The following is a 26,840-nucleotide window of genomic DNA, read 5'->3' as shown; positions in this document are numbered from 1 at the left end:
TTTTCAATCCTTTCTTGTATCTTACAAAGCACAAAATCAGAATATAAATATCTTTGCTCTGACCAGCAGTAGGATGCAATAAGCCTTGCAAAATTTCTACTAATATGGAAGATAACAAATTTTACTGAGATTTGTCGATGAGCTAAGTGGGCGCATTAGTTAGAGTCTGAGTTTGTGGCTTGGAGACACAGAAAAGATTGTGGGAACCAGGGATGGGAAACACTAGAAGAGGAGGGTGTCCAGGAAAGCACCAGTCTCCTCACCCCATAAGGCTTCTCAGTGGAATTCTAAGGTCATACAGAAAACAAACTTTTGTTTGAAAGATAACTTCTGTTACTATTATTATAACTATACAGTTCATTTTGGCTTGGAACTACAGTGTGAGGAGTACAGAGGAAAAAAGTTTGAGGACAGAGGAAAAAAGGTTGAGGAAGCATTTCTGATTCTCTCTTTTAAGAGGCATTTTTTAGACAAGCTGTTTTCGTTCTTACTTCACAGAGAGGACAACTCCCAGCCGCCTGCATTCTCAGCATATTTTCTGTAATTGATTGGCTTGAGGTCTATGATTTTAACCCACATTTTGCACACTCAGTGACTTCTAGGAAAGAGAAGGCAGCTTGCTTCAGCAGTATCTCAAAGCAGTCCTTTGCAAATGATAGCCACCACACCACATTACTATGTAGTTCCTCTTCTCAGAAGCATGTTTTGTTCTTTTCTATATTTTTAACTTTACACGGTTTCATTCACCGAAAACTAAAAATAACAACAGTAACAGTAACTACTTTAGTGATGCTTTCCTTGAAATTGCACACACGTACATATAGACGTGGCCTGAGGCAAAAGCCAGAAGAGGAGAGAGTCTTAAGGCATTTAAATTAGCATTCATCAATTGTAAAATAACAACTGCTTTTCCATGCTTTCCACAACAGCAACAAGAACCATCCACACCAATGAATAAAGCAAAGTTTGCTGTATCTTTGCTGGTCATAGAAGGAATCCATGCTGGAAAGTCCTTTTATGGTAGGACAAGCAGGTGCAACCATACCCTACTGATAACATAAAAACCAGTCTAAGACAAAAGAAGAAGAAAGGCTCTACTTTAACCGTAATTCACTACTGACCTTTTCCTTGAGGGCCCTTCTTCAAAATCTGAAGAACTAACATCGTTGCTCGTTGAGGACACTTGCGATGCATCGTCCTTCTCATTCTCCAGCTGTTCTGATCCTGGTCCTAATCCTTTAGATTGGCCATTAGTGAGAAGTCCTGCAAACAAGACAAAGGAGTACACAATATTCAAAACCTGCAGTAATTTTATGAAAATTTCCATGTGACACAATAGAGAGCCTATACCCAAAGCAACTGTCTTGCAAAGAGACAGACTGGTAACATTGATTTTGCATAGAGGTGCTTCAGTAAAAATTTGCCAGACTTCCTGTTTCTGATTTGGTTAACTCCAAGACTCCAATCTCAAATAACTACAATATGAGTGTTTGCAATAGTATTACAATCTTGTCACATTCAAAAAATGGACAAAGCTTAGTCAAACTCATCCTTGTTTTACAGAATTCTTATGACTAGCATAGATGAGAGTATTTTGTATTTATCTATATAAATCCCAAAGAAATGATCATCAAATATCCATTTCCTGACTTTAATTCTTCTGGCCAAGTGTTACTCATCTACAGCAACTCCAGACTGCCAGAAAAAGTACACAGGCAGCAAAGGTACACAGGCCACAGCTTCCTTCCCTTTTGTACCTTTTCTCTCCTGTAACAATAATACAGCAGAGTCACACTGTTACACAGACAGAAGACAGCATTGGACCTTTGCAGGCATAACGTTTAACAAATTTCCTGTATTCTACGCCACCAAGTAATTACAGTATAATATGACTTTTTCTAACAACAGCAGATATGCAATGAAAGCACTCATACTTAAGAATTAAAATAGTAACATATTCTTCAGCAGGCTTTGGGATGAGAGGGAGGAAACTATTTTATTAGCTCACTACTTATTTGATGATATAAGACCTTATTACCAGAGGAGCTGCAATTTTATCCAGGAGAATGCTTTCTCATCTCTCCACCCAAATAGTTTTAGAAAGAGCATAACAAAGCTTTGTTTCGCAGGTGTATTCCTCAGAGAAATCCTGATAGGACTTCCTTCCCTTAGCCATTTCAGTCTCTCAATAATTGCACCTTAGAAAAGAAAACGTGGTGGGGAAGGCAGGGAGGGAAGGGCTGTGCTGCCCCTTCCAAAATGAGCCAGGCAGTGAGGCTGGTCAGAGTACTGCACTGAAAACACTAAGAACTGCAGTTCAAGAATTTCCACCAGCACTGTATCAGTGCCACACCATTTCAGATGGCTGTTTTCAGGAAAATCACCATCCAGCACCACCAAGGCACTTATTCATTGCATAACCAAGCATTCATCCGAGCTCAGCTCCAAAGAGACACCCAAGCACCACCAAAGCAAGAGCAAAGGTACCTCCCCAAGTGAGCTGCTGTCTCCAAGTCCTGCAAGTCTGGCCACAGCTGAAGCCAAATGTTCCTTCCCAACAAGGCCATTTATTCACTGCTGCCTCGGGATCTACTACTGCCAGTGGGCTCTGAAGCTCCCCAATTCCAATGATTGCTCTGATTGCCCATTTTTAAACAGCCCAATCCAATGTCTGCATCATATCTTTCTCTCCTTTTCCCAATCAAAGTTTGCTCATATTCATTCTGAATGAGAACAAATTTCTCTTGTCTTGGGTTATGTGGTGGCCACATGCTGCAGTTTTTGCATACGCTGTTTTAAAAAATCCACCTACAAAGCAAAAACATATTTCGATATTTTTCCGGGGAACAGTCGGTGAACTAGTAGCTCAATTTTTTTTCCCTAATACACAGCCCACAGACCACAAGTTGAAACTACACACAAATTTTTGCATTAAATTGTCTCTTCTAGCCAGCATAAGAGTGTGAGGGAGAAGTAAAATGACCCAATTTACATTTTCTCTCCCCTTTTGTTGAATTCCTTTTGATATTTCCTTTTCATTAAAGGGATCTCAAACTGTGACCCAACAAATAAAACAAATTTCAGTATCAGCACATGATACTACACAAGGGTTTGTAGTGTAAAAACACAATATGACATGGGGTGACAGCATCCCTTCAAAGCATTCCCAAGGAAATGAAAGCAAGCTTTGAAAAAAACACTGAACAGATTATATTTCTATGTGGAACTCACCCCCTCTGAAAGCCCTAGTGCCTAAATTTATTCTTATAAAAGTTTCAACTTTCGCTTTGCATTTTTCCATGAAACCACTGCTGATAAAAATTTACAATTTTTGAACTCCAGAGAAGTCTAAATCAAGCATATCATTTGAGGCCTGACACTCAGTAACTTAAGTCTTATGGCAGGACTTGATTAGGTTTTCCAAAAGCAATATTTGTTCTGGAGACTTGCCATATGTAAAACCCAGGAACCTAAAGTATATGAGTCAAGAAAATCACCTTTCAGGCTGTCAACTTGCATGCACTTGGAAGGCAATTTTTATTCATCCTTTCACCCTGCCAAACCATCAGCTCACTTGGGAGACAAGCATGATTTGTGCTCCTCAAGGAAAAAAGTATCGGTTTGCCCACCATTATTCATCATAACCAGCACCATTCCAAGACGCAGTAATATTGCCGATAACTGATGGTAGCTATCGTCCGCTGGAACCAACTAAAACAAGTGCCCTAAAAGAGAGGCATAAAACTACAAATGAGAGATACTGATAAATACTGGGAATGGGTGTCATGTTCTACAGGTTTTCAGGGCCAGCATAATTGCAAAATCAACCCTGAAGTGATGAAAGGCACTAACCAAGCCTCCTTCCAAGCACTGGAGAGAAAGCACATGCTGAAGCAGGCTGTTAGAAGTTTATTGCCACTCAATCATTTTTATATCAAATGCATTCAGCTTGCCCCCAGATACCTTTTCCTTCAAATGCCATTCCTGTTATCTCTAACTGCAATAAGCCACATTCTTTACTGCTGTGCATCAATTGGGAGTTATGAAAGGTCTGGAGGCCCCAGGACAGGATGGGGACCCAACAGTTTTGCCAAGTGATACTCAGGCAGTCCTATCACCATTAATGAGTTGGCATCAGTGCAGTGGACAGGACCTAGAGGTCTGCTGGTGCACTTAAGGAGCATCTACCCATTTGGGTCTGACTCTGCAAAACCAACCACACCATAGGGAAGCAGCAGGCATTCATATTTCTTAAAAGCTGAGTACTACAGTTGTGTATGTATATAAAGAGAGAAAAGCAGCTGAGTGACAAAACCCTCTTTTGCATAGCCTGGAAAGCTGAACAACTCCAAGGAGAGGCTACTTGAGAGCACTCAACAACAGTCAAGGAATCAGCAAGCCCTCAAGAGCCAAATCAAATCAAAGGGATAAACAGTTCCTCTACTGCTTTTCTATGGTTGTGCCTTTCAACCTCTAAACCACGATGCCAGCAAGCCCTGGCTCCTGTGAAAGCCCATGACATTCTCAGCTGCTGAAGAGCTGGCAGAGGCTGCCCGCCCCTTGCCCACTAGGCTCATCTCAGTCCCAATTCTCACTGCCTTCTCCCCTGGCAGCTGGACTCATGGCCAACCACCAGACCTAAATAACTAGGCAGAATAATTTAGGGTTGATAAAAATGAGACTTTATTCCTGTAATAGAAAGTGTTTGTTTTAAAAGTCAAATTAGATTTTTTAAAAAGAACTAAACCTCATTAAAATTAAATTTGAAAGAACAGAAACTTGCATTATAAGTCAGTGTAGGATTTCATATATTAAAATTACTTACATGAAATAATAATTTATATATACAGAGAAGTAGTGCATATTTGCTGCCAAATTTTAAAAAGAACTGAAACACTGAAGAGTTCAAAGTCACTGAATAAACACTGCCTTAATTAAGTCAGTAATAATGAATTATTTAATTAAGTCACAATACAGGAACTTGCGTATCAAATAACATCTATGATCCCTTAAATACACTGTTCTGGCTCTAACTCATCAAGACTAGACACCTTCAGAGAAAGGCCAATTACTAATTCCTATTAATTAAAAAGGGCAGCTTAAAACCAAACCATGGAATCTTAACATCCTCTCTAAAATGTATCTTACTCACATATATGTCATCTTCACAGTTTTGCTGAATTTGTTTTTAAACTTTCACAAATGCTGCAATACCAAATCACTGTTTTAGATACATGCTGCTTAAAAAGGTTTTAAAAAAAAAATTCCAAAGTGACAGCAAATGTCACTTTTTGATGCACTCTGTTACAAGCCAGAGAAAGCACAAAAGCCCTTTCTGCATTCTAGTCATTATTACAGAGACTTCTATCACCTCCTATTTATTTGCCTTCCACACTGAATGTTTTCCAATCTGTCTGTGGCAACAAATTTGTTTGTTTTTTCACATGCAGGAAGGGCTTTGCTATGATAGCTGAACCGTAGCCTCTAGGGTGATCCCCACAGAATACGGATATTATGGCTTTGCAACCTGCACACAGCATGCCCCCCCTCTGGTTCCCACTGCAGCTCGTTACTCCTTTTGCTTCTTGGCTGAAGGTTCTAGCTGAGCAGAGGTCTTGCTGAGCCTCCTCCAGCAACCAGAATGCCCTGCTCACCCAAAAAAACAGTGTGTAAAGAACAGTTAAATCTGCTTAAATTAGCTTATCATACAGGGCTTCTGCTGACTCAAGTGGATCGCTTCTCCTAAGAGCCTAGCAAGTAAGACTTAACTATTCCAGCACAGGCAGGGCTTAATTTACATTGGTACACATTTGCTGACCTTAATGTTTTTGATGATATACACACACACTTTTAGCAGTAATCTACAGTTCTTCTCAAGTCATGATCTAACTCATTTCTGGTCATCTGGAGAGATGACTGACAAGCACACACACAGGACAGGTCTTGGGGGCATCTGAAGATACAATGAAAATCCCAATATCTGGGAATGCTGCATACAATAAAACATGATGCTAACTAGAAATACACAGAAAGAAAACTGATGGGGAAGAGAGGAGCAGCAAGCAGGAACATAAGACAGCAAAAATGAAAGGGAGGGTTCGGAGTTAGTTGGTTTTAAAAATAGATGAGATTGCAATTATGGGTATGTTCTTCATTATTAAAGTTACTGAATAATCAGGAAACCAAAGGAGAGCATCTGAGCAAATTTCAGCATCATGTGGTTATTTAACTAAGTGGTTGGGTGAAGAGACTTTCACAATGTTTCCAAAACACTGTTTCCACATCACTTACTCTAATGCCAACGAGGCATCTCAGCATGAACATTTCCATGTTCTTACAATAGAGCAACACCTATTTTAGCTCGCTGCTTCCCAGTCCTAAGGCAGCTTGGACAAAAAAAAAATACATTCAATTGTATTTCCAGTCAGTTCTCACAGTCAGAGGCAACCCGCAAAGCCATTATGTTAGGAAAATCAGCAGTCAACACCCCGCAAACACAAGCCAAAGATATCAAAACCATTAAATGACCTAAACAAAGACAATTTCACCATGACCATATTCACAGCTTTCTATATGGGATAACATAAGACAGTCCAGAGGAGCCATCCTGCAGATCTCAATAATATATGAAATACTTAACCCTGCTCCTGGGTATTTCCTGACTAAACAGGGATACTTGCTTCCCACTGCCAAGAGATTCTGGGTTGGCTTCCCCCCTGGCAGCCTTTTCCCTGCATTCCTCCCTGATCCCTGCAAGCTGAACCGCTCTGGGCTGGTAGAAAAGTCCAGTTTCCAGGGCAAGCAGAAAAACAAACACAAGTTACAGTAAGTCAAAAAAAGAATTTACTCAAGACAGCATTCTCACCATGCTAGGATGACAATGGTCCTTATGAGAGCATGTAATAAATAGCAGGGATTGTAGTTACACAGGCATGGAGCTAAAGCTCTGTTCCCCTATGGGGTAATATGCCTGTCCAAACTTCAGCTGTGCAGTCTTGGGAATTGTACAGGAAACATTTGTTTTAAAATATTAGTGTTTTTTTTGGTTTTTTTTCCTGCACCATCCCACTTAGGAGAGCTGACACAAAAGCTAAAAAGCAAAGTGTTAAGCTGCAGTTCTATAAAGTCTGAAGATTAACTGTCCCACACCATGGTCTGGAAGTTTAGCACCACCTGAACACAAACAAACTGTTGAGCATAACCACACCATGGAAGACCACCAACATGAACTCTATGCCTAAAATACAGAGGGGGATAAAGTTACCATCTTCATCTCTTTAAGTATTTACTCTGGGCACCAGCTTCACACAGGTACAGAATGTTTCACACACATTCTGTACAGATATCAAAACCAACAATAAACTAGTGTCTCACATACACCTCTTGTTTTACTTCAGTCTCGAACATATTGCCTACCTAGACTTTAATATGGTATTTCGTACCACTTCCCACACTTTTTGCAGGAGGAACAGGCTGCTCATGGCTTGGATGGGCGTTAGCTAGGTTAAAAACTATCTGGATGGATGGCTGGGCCTGGATGGCTGGTGGTGGTAAATGGAGTTACATCCATTTGTCAGCTGGTCACCCATGGTGTTCTCCAGGGCTCAGTACTGGGGCCAGTCCTGTTTAACATCTTCATCAGTGACCTGGGCAAGGGGGTTGAGGACACCCTCAGTTCCACACACGACACAAAGGGAGCAGAAGCATTGATCTGCTGAGGGTAGAAAGGCTCTGCAAGGGATCTGGAGAGGCAGGAAAGCTGCCCAGCAGAAAAGAACCCAGGGGTGCTGGTTGACAGTGGCTGAACATGAGCCAGTGTGTGCCCAAGTGGCCAAAAGGCCAGTGGCATCCTGGCCTGTATCAGGAGCAGTGTGGGCAGCAGGAGCAGGGCAGTGATTGTCCCCCTGTACTCAGCACTGGTGAGGCCACACCTCGAGTGCTGTGTTCAGTTCTGGGCCCCTCACCACAAGGAAGACTTTGAGGGGCTGGAGCGTGTCCAGAGCAGGGCAGTGGAGCTGGGGAAGGGTCTGGGGCACAAGTCCTGTGAGAAGCAGCTGAGGGAGGCTGTTGAATGTGAAGAAAAGGGGGCTCAGGGGTGACCTTATTGCTCTCTACAACTGCCTGGAAGGAGGCTGTAACCAGGTGGAAACCGGTCTCTTCTCCCAGTCAACAAGCAATACGACAAAAGGAAAGAGCCTTAAGTTGTGCCACAAGATGTTTACACGGATATTTGGAAAAAATTCTTTCTAGAAGAGAGGGTCAAGCACTGGAACAGGCTGCCAAGGGAAGTGATTGAGGGAGAATCCCTGAAGGTATTTAAAAGACGTGTGTATGTAACACTTTGGAACATGGTTTAGTGGTGGACTTGGCAGTGCTGGGTTAGCAGTTCAACTTGATTATCTTAGAGGTCATTTCCAACTCAAAACGATTTTGAACTACAGGGTGTTACAGTTTCTTGTAAGCTATATCTTTATGTAAAAGTTTAGTCGCGCAGCATCATTAATTAACAGTTTTCACCATTTTTCTTGAGTAACAGACAACCAGCTGCAATGCAATACAAATCCACGTTGCTTTGTCTGTAATCCTAAATTTGACTTTAGACTATGTGCTGAAACACTATCAAAATCTTGGTAAGCATGTTAAATAAATACATTAATCATTTGATGCTAAGTTTAAACACACCGGTATCTCTCGAACATCTGCAGTCTGCATTAATCAGCACACTGTACAGAGTTACTGTATTTAGCTGTTGTATAGCTATGCACAAAAGATAATTTAGTTTTATAGTGCAAATGCCATCTGTCACATTGTCACAGCATGACAAGGTATCACATTACATATTAAACAGACAACATGCTTCAAAAATAAGGCCTATTTTCATGCTCTGGTTGTTTCAGAGACTAAAGAATGGGGTTTTCATGATAGTGACATAATTTAAAAACAAAACAAACCACATTTTTCTCTAGGGTTAAGAGATATTAATTCTCTGTCCACTTTTTTAAGGATAGTTGTCATAAAGGCTATTTTCATCTAATCTGGTAATGTAAAACCACAACAATTTTCTGCCTGTAGATAAAGCCACAGCATGAAACCATCATCGTTTATGCCACACGATGCTCTGTGCTGCCCCCATGATGGTAATTAACAGTACGTGGGCTTTTCAGATGACAAGCCACTGGACATTAGGTTGATTGTGGTACATAACAGAGCATATGCATAAGGCAGTACCATTATGCCAAAGACTGTTAGCAAATGGCTTGTACAGTCTTCATAACTGACTAGAAGAGTGCTTTTATATGTAGATATACATCATTACTATGGAAGCCAAGCATGAATGACATTACAGCACAAGATGTGTTTGTCAGCCTGTCAAAAGACCAGATCACCAAAGGGAACTGATTAAATAATACAGGTTGAAAGAAGCTCCTTACTCCCAACACAGTTCCATCCAAAACCACGATTAAGCAACCAAAGACATTTTGTGACTTTGTGTCCTGCATATTAGTCCATTATCCATTAGCAGTGTGAATGAATTGAAATTAACTGTTCTGTTGTTTCAATACACTTTCTAGGGTGTTTTGTTTTTATCTGGGGGAGTTTGGATTGAGCTTGGGGTGGCATTAAACTCATAGAAACAAAAATACAACAGTCAAAAATGAAGCTAATTTAAATCTGCCAGAAAACTACCTCAGGCCATATGACATACTTCAAGTACTTCATACTTTCATATTTCTTTATGAAATATGCATCTGAAAGAAATTTAAAACAAAAGAAACCAATAAAGCACCCAAAAAACTACTTCCAGTGTCTGCACTGCATAAATACAGAAAAACCTCACCTAACAATTGTCCATACTTCTGTTATTTTAGGTTTGGGTTTTTTTTTTTTAAAGTATTCAAGAGACACACCTCTCTGATTAAAGGTATTTCTCCATTTTTAAGGATACAATGAACCTCTCATTCCTCCAAATAAACACATGACCTCTTCTGGCACTTTATACTTCACAAGGCAGAATGGAGGCCATAGACTGGGCTCCATGATGGCGTGGCCTGGTTGAGGGATGGAACAGGAGTATCAAACAGGCTGAGCAGTGAGGTAGGTGTTCATTGACAGGTGAAGGAGATACCAGCAGTAATGCCGACCCAAAAAAAGACAAGGGAACAAATTCATCTCTCTTAAATCCCCTTCCTACAAATGCAGACAACTAAGTTATACCTTAGAATCACAAATGGCTACCCTCAGATTTTCCCAATATTTTTCTTGATTTTACAGAGGGGAGGCTGGGGAAAAGGAAACTTAAGGAAGAGTTGTCCCCAAAACCAAAAGCCAGATCTGTTCTGAATGAAGCACAACAGAGAGGAGGAAAGAGACCTGATGATCAGCATCCCACCAGCTGTTCCCTGTGTGTTATATTGTACCATTGCACTATTGAGCTCCTACCAATTGCCCCTGGAGTTGTATGATAAAAGAAGAGCAGTAGCATTTCTGTCAAGTTGGAACCAGGCTGTGTAAAGATCAGTAAGTTTTGACAAACAAACACAGTCAATTGTATGGTACCATGAACCCTTTCAGCACCAGGGAAACGAGCACCACGTACTCTTCCTGTACTTTGTCAAGGAATCACACTATTTGATGCACACAACACCAATCTACCTCAGTCCCACAGCCTCCTTTTACTGCAGTCAGAAAGCTCCAGAGGAACAAGAGGACTCCAAATGCAAGCTACAGACCACCTTTGTTATTCAGATATGTAGCTGGAGAAGGCATGAAGCCTTAAGCAGAAGAACAGGAGCACCAACACCAGGAAGAGAGCTTGGTTAGGATGTGGGACTTGGTTAGGATGTTATGACCTGTTCTCTGTCCAGGTGCAGCAATCACCAAGCAGGTGACCACCTCCTCTCCAGGCACCTCAGCTTGACTGTAAAATAAAGGTAGAGAGCTCGGCTTCCAGTGAAACACAGGGAGGGGTACAAGCAGTAACCATGACATGAGACATAGGGTTGGTGTTTTTAACATCCTTCAGTGGTGTGAGATTTTACGTAGATTTTGGTGTTGGACAGAGTGGTTTATTTCTGGAGTAAAGTGCCCTTAGATTTACATCCATCCCGTAAGACACCTTCTCTCATATTCAACTTGGAAACAGAGTTAAATGTTCATTTTGTTAGGAATTACAGACACAAGTAGGTCCACAAAAAATAGAATTTATCTCCATTAAGTTCAGTGGTATCAGCAACTGAAATACCAGCATAACCACTGAGAGAAAAGTCTAAGTTCTCAGGTATTAACAAAATTATCCATGAGGTACAAGTAAATTCTTCTTTGGTTTTTATGCCAAAACCATCATGTCTTGTTTATCCTGCCTTTCCTGGGGAATCTTATAGCTGAATGGAGAAATAGTGGGGTAATGCCCCATGTGAGAGAGTAAAGAAAACCTGCAATATACCTCTGAAAGAAATAATTTAATTTTAAAATGTTTTGTTTTTCCTTTTGTTCTTTCCATCTTTTCTGTTTTGTTTTATCCATTTGAGAGCTACTTGGAGAAAAGTTACTGACTCTCTTTCCAAATACTTTTACTTGTCCCTCACAAATACCCCCATGTGAGGGAAAGAGCATGGATTACACTGCTAAGTAAGAATTAAGTAAAGCAAGCTAATAACTATTTCAGGTCTTTGTCCCCCTCATGAAGCACTTTTACAGAGGTAGCTTAACTGTAATATACCACAGCAGTCCCATTTTTCAGCCAAGTTATTTTCTCCTACCTCAGCATCACAGGGCTATGCCTTTAGACTCATCTTGTTTCAGAGTTAAGCTTCCACTAGGTATGGATGGACAAAGGAACAATAAATCCACACTTCAAAAATATCTATACCTTGGCACCTAGGGACTTGACAGATTAGTAAAGATGAAAAAGAAAATTAAAAAAAGACATTATGGTATTTTAAGTAACATGAGAAAGAAAACTACGCCAAGAGCACGTCTCTAGACAACAGCTATTCTACACTAGAAAGTAAAAATTAGCAATTGTGTCTCCACAGAGCATAACAGAAGGAGGAAGAAAGAAGGTGAAGGCAAAAACAGAGTGAAGCAAGGAAGAGCCTGCTAATTGGAAGAAAATGTAACGTATGAATTTGCAAATAAAACAACAAGGGAAATAAAAAGGCTTGCAATGTCTCAGTAACAATGAATACTTGTAAGCCTGAAAAGGAAGAACTGTGCTGTTAAAACCCAGAGGCTTACTGAAGCTTGGCTATATTTGTTAGGATTTCTAGGAAACCCTTACTGATTGTGTAATTTGAAAACTGCATATCTGCATGAAACTGAGAACAACATCAAAACAGCATCTTGATGAACACTTGCTATGTGCTTTTCCTCTAACAAAGCACAGCTCCCAGTGATCTGTGGTGAGGAATCACAAAAACAGGCCAGGCTTATGATCTGGGTTGATGGAGATAAAGAAAAGCCCATTTCTGGAACTGGACAGCCAGCACCTTCCCCGAGAAAGCAGCAGCAGGCAGGGACCAGCCCTCTGCTGCAGTCTTTGGAGAAGCCTGGAGAGCTGGCAGCAGGAGCTAAGAATGCAGCATGGCTCTTATGTAACATCCACACTCCTCTGATGGACTGGGACAGCCTTCCTCCATTTGCAAATGGGAAGCAGCAAGAACAGAGAGTCTGAATGACTTCTTTCTCAAGTCAACCAAATTAAAGAAAATTACCAGAGACGTAAATATATGGCTTGGCTTCTACACACACCTCAAAAGTAAACAAAACAGCAGATTTTCTGTGAAAGAGTAGGAAGTCTCCAGCACAGCAGTGTGCTCTGAGAAAAAGGATGGAGAAAAGACAAGAGAACTGCCAGAAGGCCCTTTTGGGGAGGTTATCCTCTGCTTAATTGTCTCTAATTCTGCACCTCTGTGACAAAAGCTGTGAAAAGCAAACGTTGAATGACAGACTTCTAATTGAATAGTCCCACTTGATACTTTAATGCATGTCATTGAGGATTTGCCTTTCATGACTTTTGCCAGGAGCATGGGCAGCCCTCCAGACAGAAAAAAAAAAATTCCTCCAATGTGACACGAGCAGCGAGGATCCTGTTTGCTGCAAGAATGCACAGCCTGTCGATACAGCAACAGTGATTGGCACTTGCAGCCAGCAAATACGAGTATGGATTCAGCCCTCCCTTCACTGGAGGTACTCTGAACTTTCAGCCAAAGAAAAGGAGAGGAGAAAGTCTTCATCCTATCCTGGGAAAAATTAATCGAGCTAAATACTAGGTGTTCTACATGAACTCAAGTTACATATGACAGATATTTTAATTAAACCACTTTAATTACTTTTGCTCCGCATTTTCAATAACTTTTTAGGGAATGTGCCCTCCGTAACTCTGAGATCATCCATCAGTCAGCTCCAGGAGTCAAGCTGTCAACCTCTTTTGCTGACAAAGATTTTTTTTTTTCCCCTCTGGCATGTCATCTCATTCTACTAAGCACTTGAATTATGATCGCTGAATTTACAGCAATTAAATATCCACTGACAAAAAAAAAGACAAAAAAAAAAAAAAAAAGTCACAAACACTTCTAACATAACACCCTAGCCTCCTCAGCAACATGCCAAACAGCCCTTCCCTGGTGCAGGAGGCCAGGGCAATCTAGTTGGACTGCAGGCTGGGAGGCAGGCTGCCTCCTGCAACGCTAGGGATGTTTCAGCAGGGATGCACCGGCACTGCCTGCAGCCAGATCTCAAATTCCCTGCCAGCCTGAGTGCTCACATGCCTCTTCAGAGCCTTAACATAGGCTTGACAACCACACCAGCATAAGGTCCTATGACATCCCAGAAAGAGGGAGGGGAGGAAGCTGCCTGAACAATTCTCAAACACTTTTTTTTAAAGACGCTGGTTTCAAAGTCTTTTGTCCATAACCCTAAATGTCATCCATGATATTTGGAGCCTTGCTGCTAATAGGAAAATGGAACTCTCTTCAGGGGAAAACCAGAGCTGCTTTTCCCGGGGCAGAACTATTCCTCTTGGCAACATCTACTCAGCATTTATTTACTTTCCTTCACAGAAAGTATCTACAAGATATAGTAAAGCACCATGAAAATGCAACCACCTGGAAAGTTCCCAAAGCTCAGTTTTTGATCATTTAGGATGCCTTCCTCCTTGTCACCGGTTTCTCATCTAGCTTGCTAAATTGATTATAAAATATATATTCTTTAAAACACTTGACATGGTTCTAACACATAAAACAGCAATGTGGTCATAGGAAGATTTTATTTTTCTTTACCATACAGTAAGTAAACCTATTTCAACCGTATTTGCAAAACCAGAATGCTTAAAAAAATACAAATAAAAAGAAAAAATCCACCTATCTTACTGTTAAATCTGTTGCATATCTGTGTTTTTCCCTTCTCGGGGGAAGGAATTTTTTTTTTTTTTTTTTCCCCTTTTAGGGGCAGACAAGTGAGTAGTATAATTTCCTCACTTTTTAAAATTAAAGGTCAGAAGACTACACTCCATGCTTGGGATGAAGAACTGCTCTGCTGCTACACTCAGTCCCCTGTAATCTATTTGCAGAGTTATTGGCCGGGGAGAGGAGGCTCGTCACAGTAAAACACTGAGACCAACTGCAGCAAACTGAAAGCACAAGTACAATATGGAAGCCCAACACAAACGAACAAATTGCTCTGCCACGGGCGATGACATTTCACCTCTATTTGAGCACTAAGCCCTTGCCTAAGGTAGGGATTCCAGCCCATTCCCATGATGCTGACAGCAGCGGCGGAGGTTGGCGGATGTCTCTGTGATGCACCGCAGCCGCCTACCTGCTGGGAACGTGCAATGGCCAAGTACACGCCAGGAAATAAATCTGTAACTGGAAAACAGGAGAAATGCCATCCCTCCCAGACCAGATCCAGCACTACAGCGACTGGAGAGCAGGTGAGAGGATAAAGCAGGAGGATCCTGCCATCAGCTGAGCTCCGAGGATCTCACTGCAGGAATGAAGTACAGGCCAAAGCAAGCGTGACACAACATTAAAGGCATTGGATAACGCCAGCTTCGGCCACCTGACAGACTGTATGTGGAGACCATTCCTGTTTTAACTGCAGGGACAACTGATTCTTGCCAGCATTAACACATATCTCTGAAGCATCGGCACAGGAAACGTCAGTGCTATATAACAGCCTTTAAGGAAACGCTCCTCACAAGCCAAGCAATTTCCATCTCTATTTCCAGCTCTTGAGACCAGCAGCTTAACCTTACTTTCACCTCCCTTTTGTGAGCTCTACAGGCAAACCACAGGGGGAAGAGATGAGAGCTGGGGTAGGGGGGCAGCCACTTGAAAACCTGATGCTGGAGAGAAGGCTTCTGAAATGTTAAGGAGACTTCCCGACACACCAGCTCCCAGAGGAGTTAAATTCCACCACCACAAAACATTCTGCTGCTATTAAACAGCTTTTTTTGCTCATGTTTCAGGACATCAGAAGAGGAAGTGAAATAGCATTAGCTGCTTCCTGACTTAATAGAAACCTTGGAACAAGCATCAACCCACACTTATACAGTTAAGAATGTACAATACACTGATGTGCATTTAATGACTTTATCTTTCAAAATAAGCAAAGGAGATAAAGTACTATCTTTCAATTTTTTAAGAATGCTGTTTCCTCCTCCCCAACCAAGAACTCATTACACAGAATGTTCCTTTCATGCACTGGTGTAATTGAAGGCTAGCCTTCATTAGCATATTTCTTGTTTTAAGTACAGCATCAGAGAAATGGGAGTGAGGGAGTGGGAGGTACATGCAATGGAACAGCATAGAAATATATGCTAAAGAGGTAAATGAGCTTTCAAAATATACCCAAGAGGCTGTGAGTATGCTGAAGTTCACCACTGTATCACTACCAAAAAAAAAAAAAAATAAAACCAACCTTATCTAGGGCCAAAAGTTCATTATTGATAGTCAAAACACTGCCTAACTCTGTTTCAATATGATGTGACAACACTAGAGGAGAAAAAAAAAAATACAAATGGAATCCCTCCTTACATTCACAGTACCCTCTGAATAAAAACCTGGAGAAACATATTAAACTGAAACAGTTCAAACAAAGTCTTCCTGGAGATAGAACATTCCCACCCTACAATGTTTCTCAAGCTGCAAGGACTATTAAATAGCGTTAATGTTTAGCAAGCATTTAGCACTTTATGTGTTCAGAGTGAAAACAGGCACAGACACACACAGACACCAGCCCCCCTCTCCCCACCCCCACAAAAAAAAAAAAAAACAAACCTCACTGAACAAAAGGCAGAAGAATTCTGTCTGTTCCCACATGGGGCAAGGCTATAGCAACATTCATCCTGCAGTTGGAGAAGACAGGATATAACCCCATGTGGTGGGATGGAGAAGAGAAGATGTCATCAAGCACACTGTGAATATCGGAAATACCTTTTGAACAGGGAAAGATGGACCAATCTAACGGGAAAGCAGCACTGACATGCTTTGCTTTGCTGGGTTCAGGCCACCCAGGTTAAAGCCTAACTCCCGTGTAGAACTATTTATTAGTAACACCAAAAAGCTACACAGTAAGGGCAAGAACCAATGGGAACAAACACAGCATTTTAAACATACCATCCCTCCACAAAACAAACAAACATAACAAAATATCCCATTTAATCATAAAAAGAAAATTTATGACTAAATACAATTGGAGAGTAGGATGCAAGAAGGAATGAAAGCCCAATTTTTTTATTCTACTGCACATAAAATCAGAAAAGGCTTTGGCAAAAGCAAGATTTATATAAGTGGACCATAAAAGAATAGGTTGCACTTTTTACATTTAATTGCTTTCTAAACCTAAAATCTGCCTCAGAGATACTATGGAAAACACTTTCAAGTCTTTAAAAAAAAAAAAATCATTGGGGACATGAAGGCCTCACTGTTTTCCCCAAACTTTATATGTCAACACATACACACGCATTAAAAAAAACCTCACCTCCCTTCTGAGACATTAAATCCACACAATGTTTCTTGGAGAGGGTAAAAAGAAAATGTAGGTCAAGATGTTGAGATAGGGATTGCTTCTGAAAGATGAAAGCATAAGAGGACTAAGCTTTCATTCCTTATGTTTCTTTGAGATTTCAAACAGAGTGTTATTTGATAATGGTTCCTTTCAGAAAATTGGAATTTAATATAGCTAATTATAAGTTAGAGAATTAATGTACAGTCAGTTCTCCAACAGAGCTGGTATACCATGCTGATGCTTTTTACCAGCATGTCCCCAGTGCTTATTATAGATCTTTTCTCCAAATACTAAGGCCAATCTGTTCTCACATTAGACTGGATGGCCCAGGAGTTGGGGTGGGGGAAAGAAAGAAAAGAAATCTCCGTGTCTGTAACACTGAGCCTGCAGCAAGCAGCCTGGAGCAGCCGGCACTGCACGGCACTGTGTGGCACAGGAACAGACCCTCACACTTCAAAGGGAGCCCAGAAAATAAGAGGACGAAGATAGAATAAAACACAAGCAGCTGTAGAGGAAAAGTACATTGAGAAACAGCAAAACACCTTTTCCTCCTTCCAATTAAAAGGGAGGAAAAAGGTTGTCAACAAAAGATGAAGAGCTCAGATAAACAGAGAGGGAGTACTCCTAGTTGTCCAGTATTAACATGGAAGTAACGGAAAATTATTTGTCCTATAACCAATCAAAAACTAAAAATCCTGACCTATATTTCACAAAGAGCAAGGGGTATAAATAGGAAAATCTCTCACGACAGGCACTGGCAGCAGATTTGGACCAGAAACAGTTTCTCTGCAATTCTGAAGAAAGCCATGCATCAGTGTTTCAGGGACCTACGCAGGTTTGAGATGCTCTGTTTTTAGAGACGGCACAAATGTGTTCAGCAACGTGTGCTGCACATAGCTGGTTAGTAAGTACAGCAAAACTGCAACTTGTGTAGACTTAAATATCAATCCTACTTTAGTGAATTTTGAGAAGCAAAATGTATACTGTGGGAAACTCTAGCACTCCATGAGGTTCCAGCAGCTTTCCCTTTGTTCTTCACTGTAGTTTCTGAGACAATCTATTTCTTTAAGTTCTCAGATGAGCCTCTGTGTTGAGGTGTCAATCAGGAGGACCATACACCAGTTTTTCCTCAGTTTTTCCAGTCAGTTGAGCTGCAAGCTTTGGGGTGGGGCAGAGAGAAACGTGCACACTTTGTAAACAGGAGTTTCTTACACCTTAGCAAATTAATTCTGCTGAAGTCATATTTTCATTTGGTATGTCCTCACCTGGTTTTAGAGAGAGACCTATTTAAGTAGTGCTACCCTTCAAATTATCTTCTGCTCTTAAAAGGCCACATGAGGACAAAATCTGCCCCCTATAGAGGGCACCTTACTCCTCTGCATACTGCAAGAATTCCCCCAAATCCTGCTGAAATCGCCACTACCACCTGCTCCCAAACTTTGGGGCTGAGAACTTTCTCCTTTGAGCTGTATAATAGAATACAACTTTAGAGCAAGCAGACACACCAACCAAAAGCTCAGTGAGATCCCTCCTACTGTCCTCAGGAACTGAAGAATTCTCGTGACAGAGGGACATCAAATCAGTACTTTTCCATTGCTTTCAACCTGAGTAACGGGAAACAGCATAGAGAACACCATCTCCTTCAGTCTGTTCTCATTCCTGCTGCCTGAAGACCTACCTAGTCAAAGGTCAGGAGGGACATCAGCCAGGGAAAAAACCCTGAAAGGTATTTTCTTAAAACCTCGGTAAAATTTCTGAGCCCTTTGTCTCTTGAAAGCGCAGAGTGAAGAGCAGACTCTTTCTCACAAGAGTCTATCCCTTTCTAAGTTTCCCAGCAAATCTAGTTTTCACAAGACTATCCCCACTGAGTCCAAAATTGAGAGGCTTTAAATAGAAAATTATTGAACAGTTATCATTTTGTTCCAGCCAGATGGCAATTCAGCACCATCTTGATATCCAGCTATGCCAGAGAAACTGAAAGTCTGCAAAGCTTTCCCCATAAACCCCAATATTCAAGTTTGCATGAAGTGTTTTAAACTCATTTTTCTGATCAGTCAACTATTTCTTAAAAGTCTGCTTTCCAGGCTATTAATGGCAGAAGCCTAGATCCACAACAGAAAGAAAGGTGGTTTTCTGTGCTAAGCAGTGCCTTAACTATTGGTCCATTTATTCTACTTTATGAGCAGAGTACTTGTATATAACCCCGTGTAATGCTGTGGATGTTAATCAACCCTCATGACTTTGCATGCCAGTTTTATTGGAGCGCCTTCCACGCTGGCATAAAGGGGACTTTGTACCAGTCTTCCTCCAGCCTAGCAGAGATCAGCATCAGCTTGCAGCTCAAAAACCTCTTTTTCACAAAGAACATTTACTCTTCAATTTTGGTCTCTTGTTAATGAGACTTTAAATATTCAAGGACAGCGCCATACTGTTCCAAGGTAATCTATGAAAGAGTGCATTTAAATCTACAATTGCAAATGGGCTGTGTTTATCTACTTAGATAAGACAGCCTTGTTCATTTCAATTAGAGAAGGTCAGTTCCAGGCAAATGTAAACTGTCATTTGAAGTTCATCCCTGCAGGACAATGAGATGAGGTAAAGCTTCTGGGACAGGTTTCCATCTAAATAAAACTTGACAACTAGTCCCTAACCACAGACCTCATTGTTGCACAAAAGGCCATCTTCAATTGATTTTGGGGAGGGGGAGAAGAGCAGCAAAGTCCCTTGTTTCAAGAAGATTTGGAATTCAAGCCACATTCCTGTAACTTCTATCCCTTATTCATGACTTCCACCTGAAGGTAATTGCTACTGACCTCCCAAGATGCAAAGAGGCAGAACAACTACTCTACACAGCACCGAATTTTATTACCTTGGCAAAACATAGTTATTTGCTTACTGCCCCCTCAAATAGATTGTCACATTAAAGAGAAAAGTAGGTGTCTTCTCCTTGGAAGAGAAATAGCATGTTTCTAGACAGATGGACCACAGGAACCAAGAGGAGGGAAGAGGAATTGAGTCCTGCATGCAGACTGTAACAGGAATATGCCTCTCCCCAGCACCAGCCCACTCCTGTGCCAAGCCTCAGGTTTGTAGCTCCATGCAATCTTATTGCTTCCTTCTGGCATATGGAGCCACAGGCTGAGAGCAAGCCTGAGGCTCTGAAACAAGATCTCACAACATGCCAGCAAGGAGCAGGGGTCAGGAAAAAACAAAAGGGGATGAAATTCCTCTTCAGCCCTCTCCATCTGATACACCTGCATGCGCATGTGGCAGTACAACCCAGGTGCCTTTTCTCAACGAGAAAATAGATACAAAAGTACACACTTCAATCATAGCACCCTCTTGCTAACATTGTGACAGCATTTCCACCCTAAACAGAAAGAAATTTCCCACGCTCTGAAAAAAGTCAAAAACTGTACTGCTTTTGTGCCATTTTCATCACTTTTAAGCTTCTTTCAATCCATTCACATACCACAGGAGGCAGAACTTAAAAACACTGGGGTGCTTGCAGAACATCTTTAAAAACAGTAGGCCACGGACCACTTGCACCTTTACCAGCAGCAGAGACAACCACCACTGTCTGAGGGAGATATTTTAGGGAGAACCTGCTTTTGAGACAACCTGGCTGGAAGAGAGCATGTCAAGATGCCATTTAGCTCTAACATGTCTGTTCACACACATGCACATGAAGACTAAGAAGAAGCTGAACTAGAATGTTTTTAAGGTCAACCACTACTGAAGCCGAGTGAGGGATGAAACGAGGAGAAAAAATGCAATTGAATGCTGGTGCGGTCTTTAGGCATTACTCGGAATAGCTGGCTGAGGCTGCCAACCTTTAGCAGGAAAAGTAGCTTATCTCCTGGCTTCCCAAACTGCACCAGAGAGAAACAGTCAGCTGATGAGGTTTCAGGAGTTTGCCAGCTTCATCCCTCTGTGGGATCTTTGGCAGAGATTGCTGCAGCTGGGCTCTTTCCAGCTCTTCCTTTTTTTCCATTTTAGTGTATAGCTTGAATAAAGAAAACAAGATGAAGGCTTTCAAAGATAACGCAGTCTTTCACAAACAGATGCAGAACAAAGCACAGGAAATTCTGAGCAAAGTAAAAAATGAATGTTGTCTGTTCAGGGCTTATCTGGAATGAGTTAGCCTCTTAGTGGACAGATCTGAAACATCACACAGTCCTGACTGTGACTGCAATGCTCACTAACAGTCTTGTAAGGGGAGAAAACAGGATGGATAAGGGTGGAAATTCAGCTGTCTCAGAGATGGAAATTCCTTCAGATGTATCAGAAAAAACACAAGTTAAGCTTGTTATCACTGTTATTTCTTGTTGCCTTAAGTCCAAGGCTTCTGTATCTTTACCTTTGGTGCGACCAAAAACACCCTCAGTATTAAATTCATTTAAATTGGGAAACAAAGAGCATCAAAGGCAGGTTATTGAAAACATGTATTCAACTAATTCTGAATACAGCATCACCTTAACTGCTTGAAATAAATCTGAGCTAGTCAGACACACACACACACAGAAATTTAAAAATGCAGACACATTTATTACTATGGAAAGCAATCTGCTATGACTTAACAGTATACGTACTAGGCTATATTTATTTTTTGGAAGACATTCACCCACAAGCTCTGGAATGTATCTGCTATGTGATGAACCTCTCATCATCATCAGTTACTTAAAAAGAGCAGTTATTTCAGAATGGTTTCTTGCAGATTTTAAATCAAAAATATCCAAATGAAACCAAACCGAAACGTGGAGGCATGCACTCTGAGCACAGACCAATCTCCCAGGCTGTTATGAGCCATGAAATGAATGTGACTAATTCCTGAAGAGTTTCATTACTCTATAAAGGTGATTGATTTTCTTGCTTTTCACATCAGAAATTCTACATTCAGATGTGGATCAATGACACTTAAAATAATGTGACACCAATCTACCACTGCTTTCAGTTTACTCCACATCACTACAAGGATCCCCAAACCCATTTTGATTGGCATCCCATATTCTTATCAAGTCAAGGCCTCTGAACACAGGTAACATAGGGCATTTGAGGTGAAGAGTATGGTACATTGGCAGCTGTGTCAGGCAACTTGCTGAATTGGCTACTGTGCCCATCAGTAGTTACAGAATCTCTGCTTTTTCTTCTAAAACCACTTTACTGCCAGCGTTGACACAATAAGACTTACAGCACACATGACACCTGCTCCAATTAAACACAGCCTAATGGCCTAAGAAATGTCTTGCTGGAGCAAATAGTTCTGAAACTCTTTCAAACAGCAAGCAATTTCTAAAACACCCCCACATCAAATAAAAACTGCTGTGGAGGTTCTAGGACACAAGAAAGGCCCTTGAAGGATGAAAACATATTCTCTCTAATACTCTGAAAGCACTCCACAAATTTAGTCTTGCACTAAAAGCTCAAAGCTATAGTGTAAAAATAATTTAGCAATGGCCTTATTCAAAGCCAAGCAGAAATCAGAAAATACAGTTCCTTAGGACTGACTATTGTAAACTGCGTTACACAGGCTGTGTGTTTGAGTGAAATTTCTCTCTGCACTTAAATGTGTAATACTCATTTTATTTCCCATTACATTCCTATTTTCTTAATAAAATGGAGTATGCTATTTTAATGACTGATTTAGTGATATGTCACTCTCATTTCTAAAAATAAGCAAAGTAGAACTGACAAAAGGTACAATTTTTGACAGAGCTGGCAATCCTGTGATGTAAAACCACTACAACTTTTTACAACTCTTTTGGATGCAAATACCAGCCAAAAAGATGCCATGGTGCAAACTTAGGTTGGAGATTTTTCAGTTGATACAGGGAGAATGAAACGGTTTGCCTGTCCACACTCAAAGGTGCTCTCCTGACTGCAAATACAGAAAACAAACCCAAGGCAGCAGCTATGCAGAATTACCCTGAGTGAAAGAAAACAAAATTGTTTTCTCTGTTGGTGTCAAAGCCAAGTTTTGTATCATGAAGGGTCAACACAACAAATTTCACCACTATGTAAGTGATGAGTTTGGGTTTTTTTTGTTTTGGGTGGAGATTTCTTGGTACATTTGTTTGTGGTTTTAAGGTGCTGAAGGTGGTTTACAGAGTCATACAATATCCTGAGTTAAAAGGGACCCACAAGGATCATCAAGTCTAACTCTCAGCCCTGCATAGCACCATCCCTAAGTCACACCATTCCTAGGAGCACTGTCCAAACATTTCTTAAAATCTCTCAGGCTTGGTGCTGTGATGACTTCCCTGGGTTACCCTGTTTCAGTGCCCAACCACCCTCTGGGTCAAAAACCTTTTTCAAATATTCAGCCTAAACCTTCCCTTACGCATCTTCAGGTCATTCCCTTGAATCCTGACACTGAGCACCATAGGGAAGAGATCAGTGCCTGCTGCTGCTCTTTCCCTCATGAGGAAGTTGCAGACTGCAATGAGGTCTCCCCTCAGTCTCCTCTTTTCCAGGCTGAACAGACCAAGTGACCTCAGCTGCTCCTCATACTGCTTCCCTTCAAGGCCCTTCACCATCTTTGTAGCTTTCCTTTGGACTCTAATATCTTTGTGTATTTATATATTTCTTGTATTGTGGTATCCAAAGCTACACACAGGACTCGAGCTGAGGCTGCAGCAGTACAGAGTAAAACGGGACAATCACTTCCCTAGACCAGCTGGAAATGGGTTGATTTTTGTTTTGTTTGTTTTTGAGAGAAACACAAACCTAAAACCTATACTTGTGAAGTACTTTTGAATGAACAAAAAAGCTGTATTTTTATTTTTTTTTGCTCATTCCTGGCAACTGTTGTCCCTTCTAGCATCTGAGATTGTGGTTAGATGAGATGACTGCGCCAGTCCTAAGGCTGTGGTTAGACAAGATGATTGTGCCAAGTCAAGCAGCTTGCTACTATCAAAAGGGATGAGGAGTCTGACATCCTCTGCCTCCAACTTTCAGTCAAGGGACTCTGGGGTCCCCCATTTCCACCAAATGACCACATGATGCTCACTTGACCTCTTAATGAAGGTGCGCAGTTCATTAAACTAGAAAAAAAAAAAATCTTTTTTAAAATATTTTTCTTTTCCTGGGCTAGTTTTCTGCCACGTCAGTACTCTGGACTGGCTGAACTGCACGGGCAGACAAATGGCAGAGCCAGCAAAAGGAACAAGGTGGAAGGAGCAGGGCCACACCCATCAGCTACCGCTGAACTCTTTCCCACCTTTCCTCACCTTATTTATTTTAGGCCTGCAATAACTCAGTCTGCTACAGATAATGCACATGTCTCTGCAGACTCTTCATTGCCATTTTCATTTTCTATTACCTATGATTAGACATATGCAAGGAGGCAAGGTTATTTTTAGAATTTGTTTGCCTAGAAATGTACTCAAGAGCAGTAGAAGCTCTTTGTAGGTGGTCATGAAATAAGTTTTAAGAAAATTAATTATACAAATTCTCTGCTTCACAGGTTAAAGAAATATCCATCCCTGTTGCATATGAGATGAAAAGGAATATGGGTGTCCTGTGAAAGAAGATTTTCGATCAGTCTTGCCAAACACTGAAATTTTATTAAGACAGGAGCACAATTTGGATGGACATAATCAAATTCAGTTGACATCACTGAGGGCATAATTTTTTATAATATTTTTTATAAATGGTGATGATGGAAAAGGCAAAGAACAACCTGTGTCAGCCAATGAACAAGCAAGTCCCTGGCAGGCTGAAAATTAATTCTATTCTAGAAAACAAAGAAAAGAGATTTGGAAATTTTCAATGAAGCCAAATTCAAACATCCTGTTATTTATTTGCTAATCTTTAAATTCACTTGACAGCAAGCACCAAAGTGAAAGTGATGTTGAGTGCCATGATAAATTTGCTCAAATCCTTATTTTCTGAACCTTTTACTTGAAAACATCTATATTTAATCACAGTTTAAAACTAGCCAAAAAGGCTGTTTACTCTGAATGTAAAGGGAAAATGCTGCAAAGTTGAAAGAGGTATTTCTGTTTCTGTAAATGCATTGTTAAAATCCACTTACAGACAAGGGTCCTTGGCACAGTTACAATCTTCTACTAAAGCTTAGGAGACATACAGACATTACCCACTGTCAACAAATGCAATCTCACATCACTGATGGAGTGAAAAGCTCCCTAGACAAACGTTAGCATAAAACCTTCTTGCAGTACTTAATTGCAGCCTTCAGAAATAGGAGAGATGAAGTTATCAGTGTATCTGAACCATCAGAGTGAATGAAGAGGGCTGCTTTCTTGTTCAAAATTGGAGGCTGAGTAGCGACCCAGCCAGGGAAGGAGACCCACACCATTCTGGGCACACAGAGGCACAGCTGAAACAACAGCACTTCCCCAAGGGCTGCCATGTTTTCATCTGCAGGAGTCAGAAGGGAAGAGACATGGTCTAAGGGAAGACGTGGTTCCCAACTGGCAGCTGCTGCCATCCCCTCTTAGTTAGCTTTTGGCAGATAATACACAGCACTGAGCTGAAGCACCCGGCTTAGCAATGTTTAGGCATTTCTACCACATCTGTTGTGATTTTCATGCCATGCCTGGAGTACCATCTACACGGCAAGGGAAAACAGGTTTCACCAAGAAGCTGAAGTCAGATGAAGACAGTCCCATGCCACCCTATCACTGGGCACCTTCCTTTCAACATGGCTCACTGGGGAGCATGGACAGAAATCCTCATGCAGTGAGCAGAAAATAATTGAAAATACATGCATCAATGACAAAAAGTGCTATTTTCAAAATGCACTGCTGCCTGCCTCAGCTGGCACAAACAACCAGTGCAGAAGCCAAGGAACGTGCAGATCCAGGAATCAGAGGCTGGTGCTGCCACGGGGTCTGGCATCACAGTCCCACCAAGAACTGTCTCAGAGCCTCCAGCCTCTCAGTGTGGAGACGTATCAATTGTGGAAAAAACAGCTCTCCAACAAAAGTCACATGAACTTTTGTGTGGGGATGGCTGAGGGCAGAAGCAGACCAGTACAAAGTGGTGCAGTCCCCATACCTGCAGGTTTTCAGGACACAACTGGATGTAGTACTTACTGCTGAAGTCTTGTTAACAAGGTAGTGATCAAACGAAGGCTGGAAGCCTTCTCCAACCAAAATGATTCTGAGATGGGAGAAAGGGGCACCAGAGACCTTATGGTCCAACCATCACCTCCATCCACATGCTGACATGGCTCCCACTCCATTTAAAGAACATACATAAAATACCTAAGTTCCTTTAACAACCTTAAATGTAAAATGAAATCTCTCAGAAAAGCAAAATTACTTTTTTTATTTTTTTTTTACTCACCTCTTTATTTACCTAATGAACGAGACTTCAATTTCTGCCTCGAACCAAAGCATTCCCTCACATACGTTTGATTTCCCAAACAGATTATTCTTGCTGTGAGATTAAGCTAGACAACGTGTTTGGAAACTGCCATGACACCTTTCTAGGACAAAGTATAGCTGGTGAAAACAAACTATATGCTTGAATAATTCTAACGTCTGGTTTGTCATCTCTGTACATTAACTAACCATCTTAAACAAATAAGAAAACTTTGTCACTTTTTCCATTCAAGAAACACACTTCTGCAGCACAAATTTATTTACTGCGAATTTTGAAAAACAGAACTTAAAATCGTAGGTCATAGAAGTTTGCTTTATGATATAGCCTTTTGAGGGTACTGGATTTACTCTCATCAACAGAATGCAAGCCATTATTACATCTTTCATTGCCTTTTTTATAGCCCTATCTCACATTTTAAGCTGCACAAGAAGAAGACAATTTCCCAAAGGACTTAGTTCTCGTTTTAGATAAGGATCTCT

At 41.0% G+C, this 26,840-nt stretch overlaps 1 protein-coding gene across 1 annotated transcript in view; it reads right to left on the bottom strand.

Moving 5' to 3' along the window:
• The window catches only part of JARID2 (jumonji and AT-rich interaction domain containing 2), a 210,260-nt gene that overhangs the window by 88,728 nt on the left and 94,692 nt on the right, over positions 1–26,840 (bottom strand). The window contains exon 4 of the mRNA XM_015617528.3: positions 1,122–1,263. Within this exon, the coding sequence (XP_015473014.1) occupies positions 1,122–1,263 (142 nt within the window). The remainder of the gene's footprint in view (positions 1–1,121; positions 1,264–26,840) is intronic.

Source organism: Parus major, chromosome 2, assembly GCF_001522545.3.
Source record: "Parus major isolate Abel chromosome 2, Parus_major1.1, whole genome shotgun sequence".
Taxonomy (NCBI): Eukaryota; Metazoa; Chordata; class Aves; order Passeriformes; family Paridae; genus Parus; species Parus major.
Note: the sequence above shows the minus strand (reverse complement) of the source record. Positions and strands in the feature narration are given on the sequence as shown.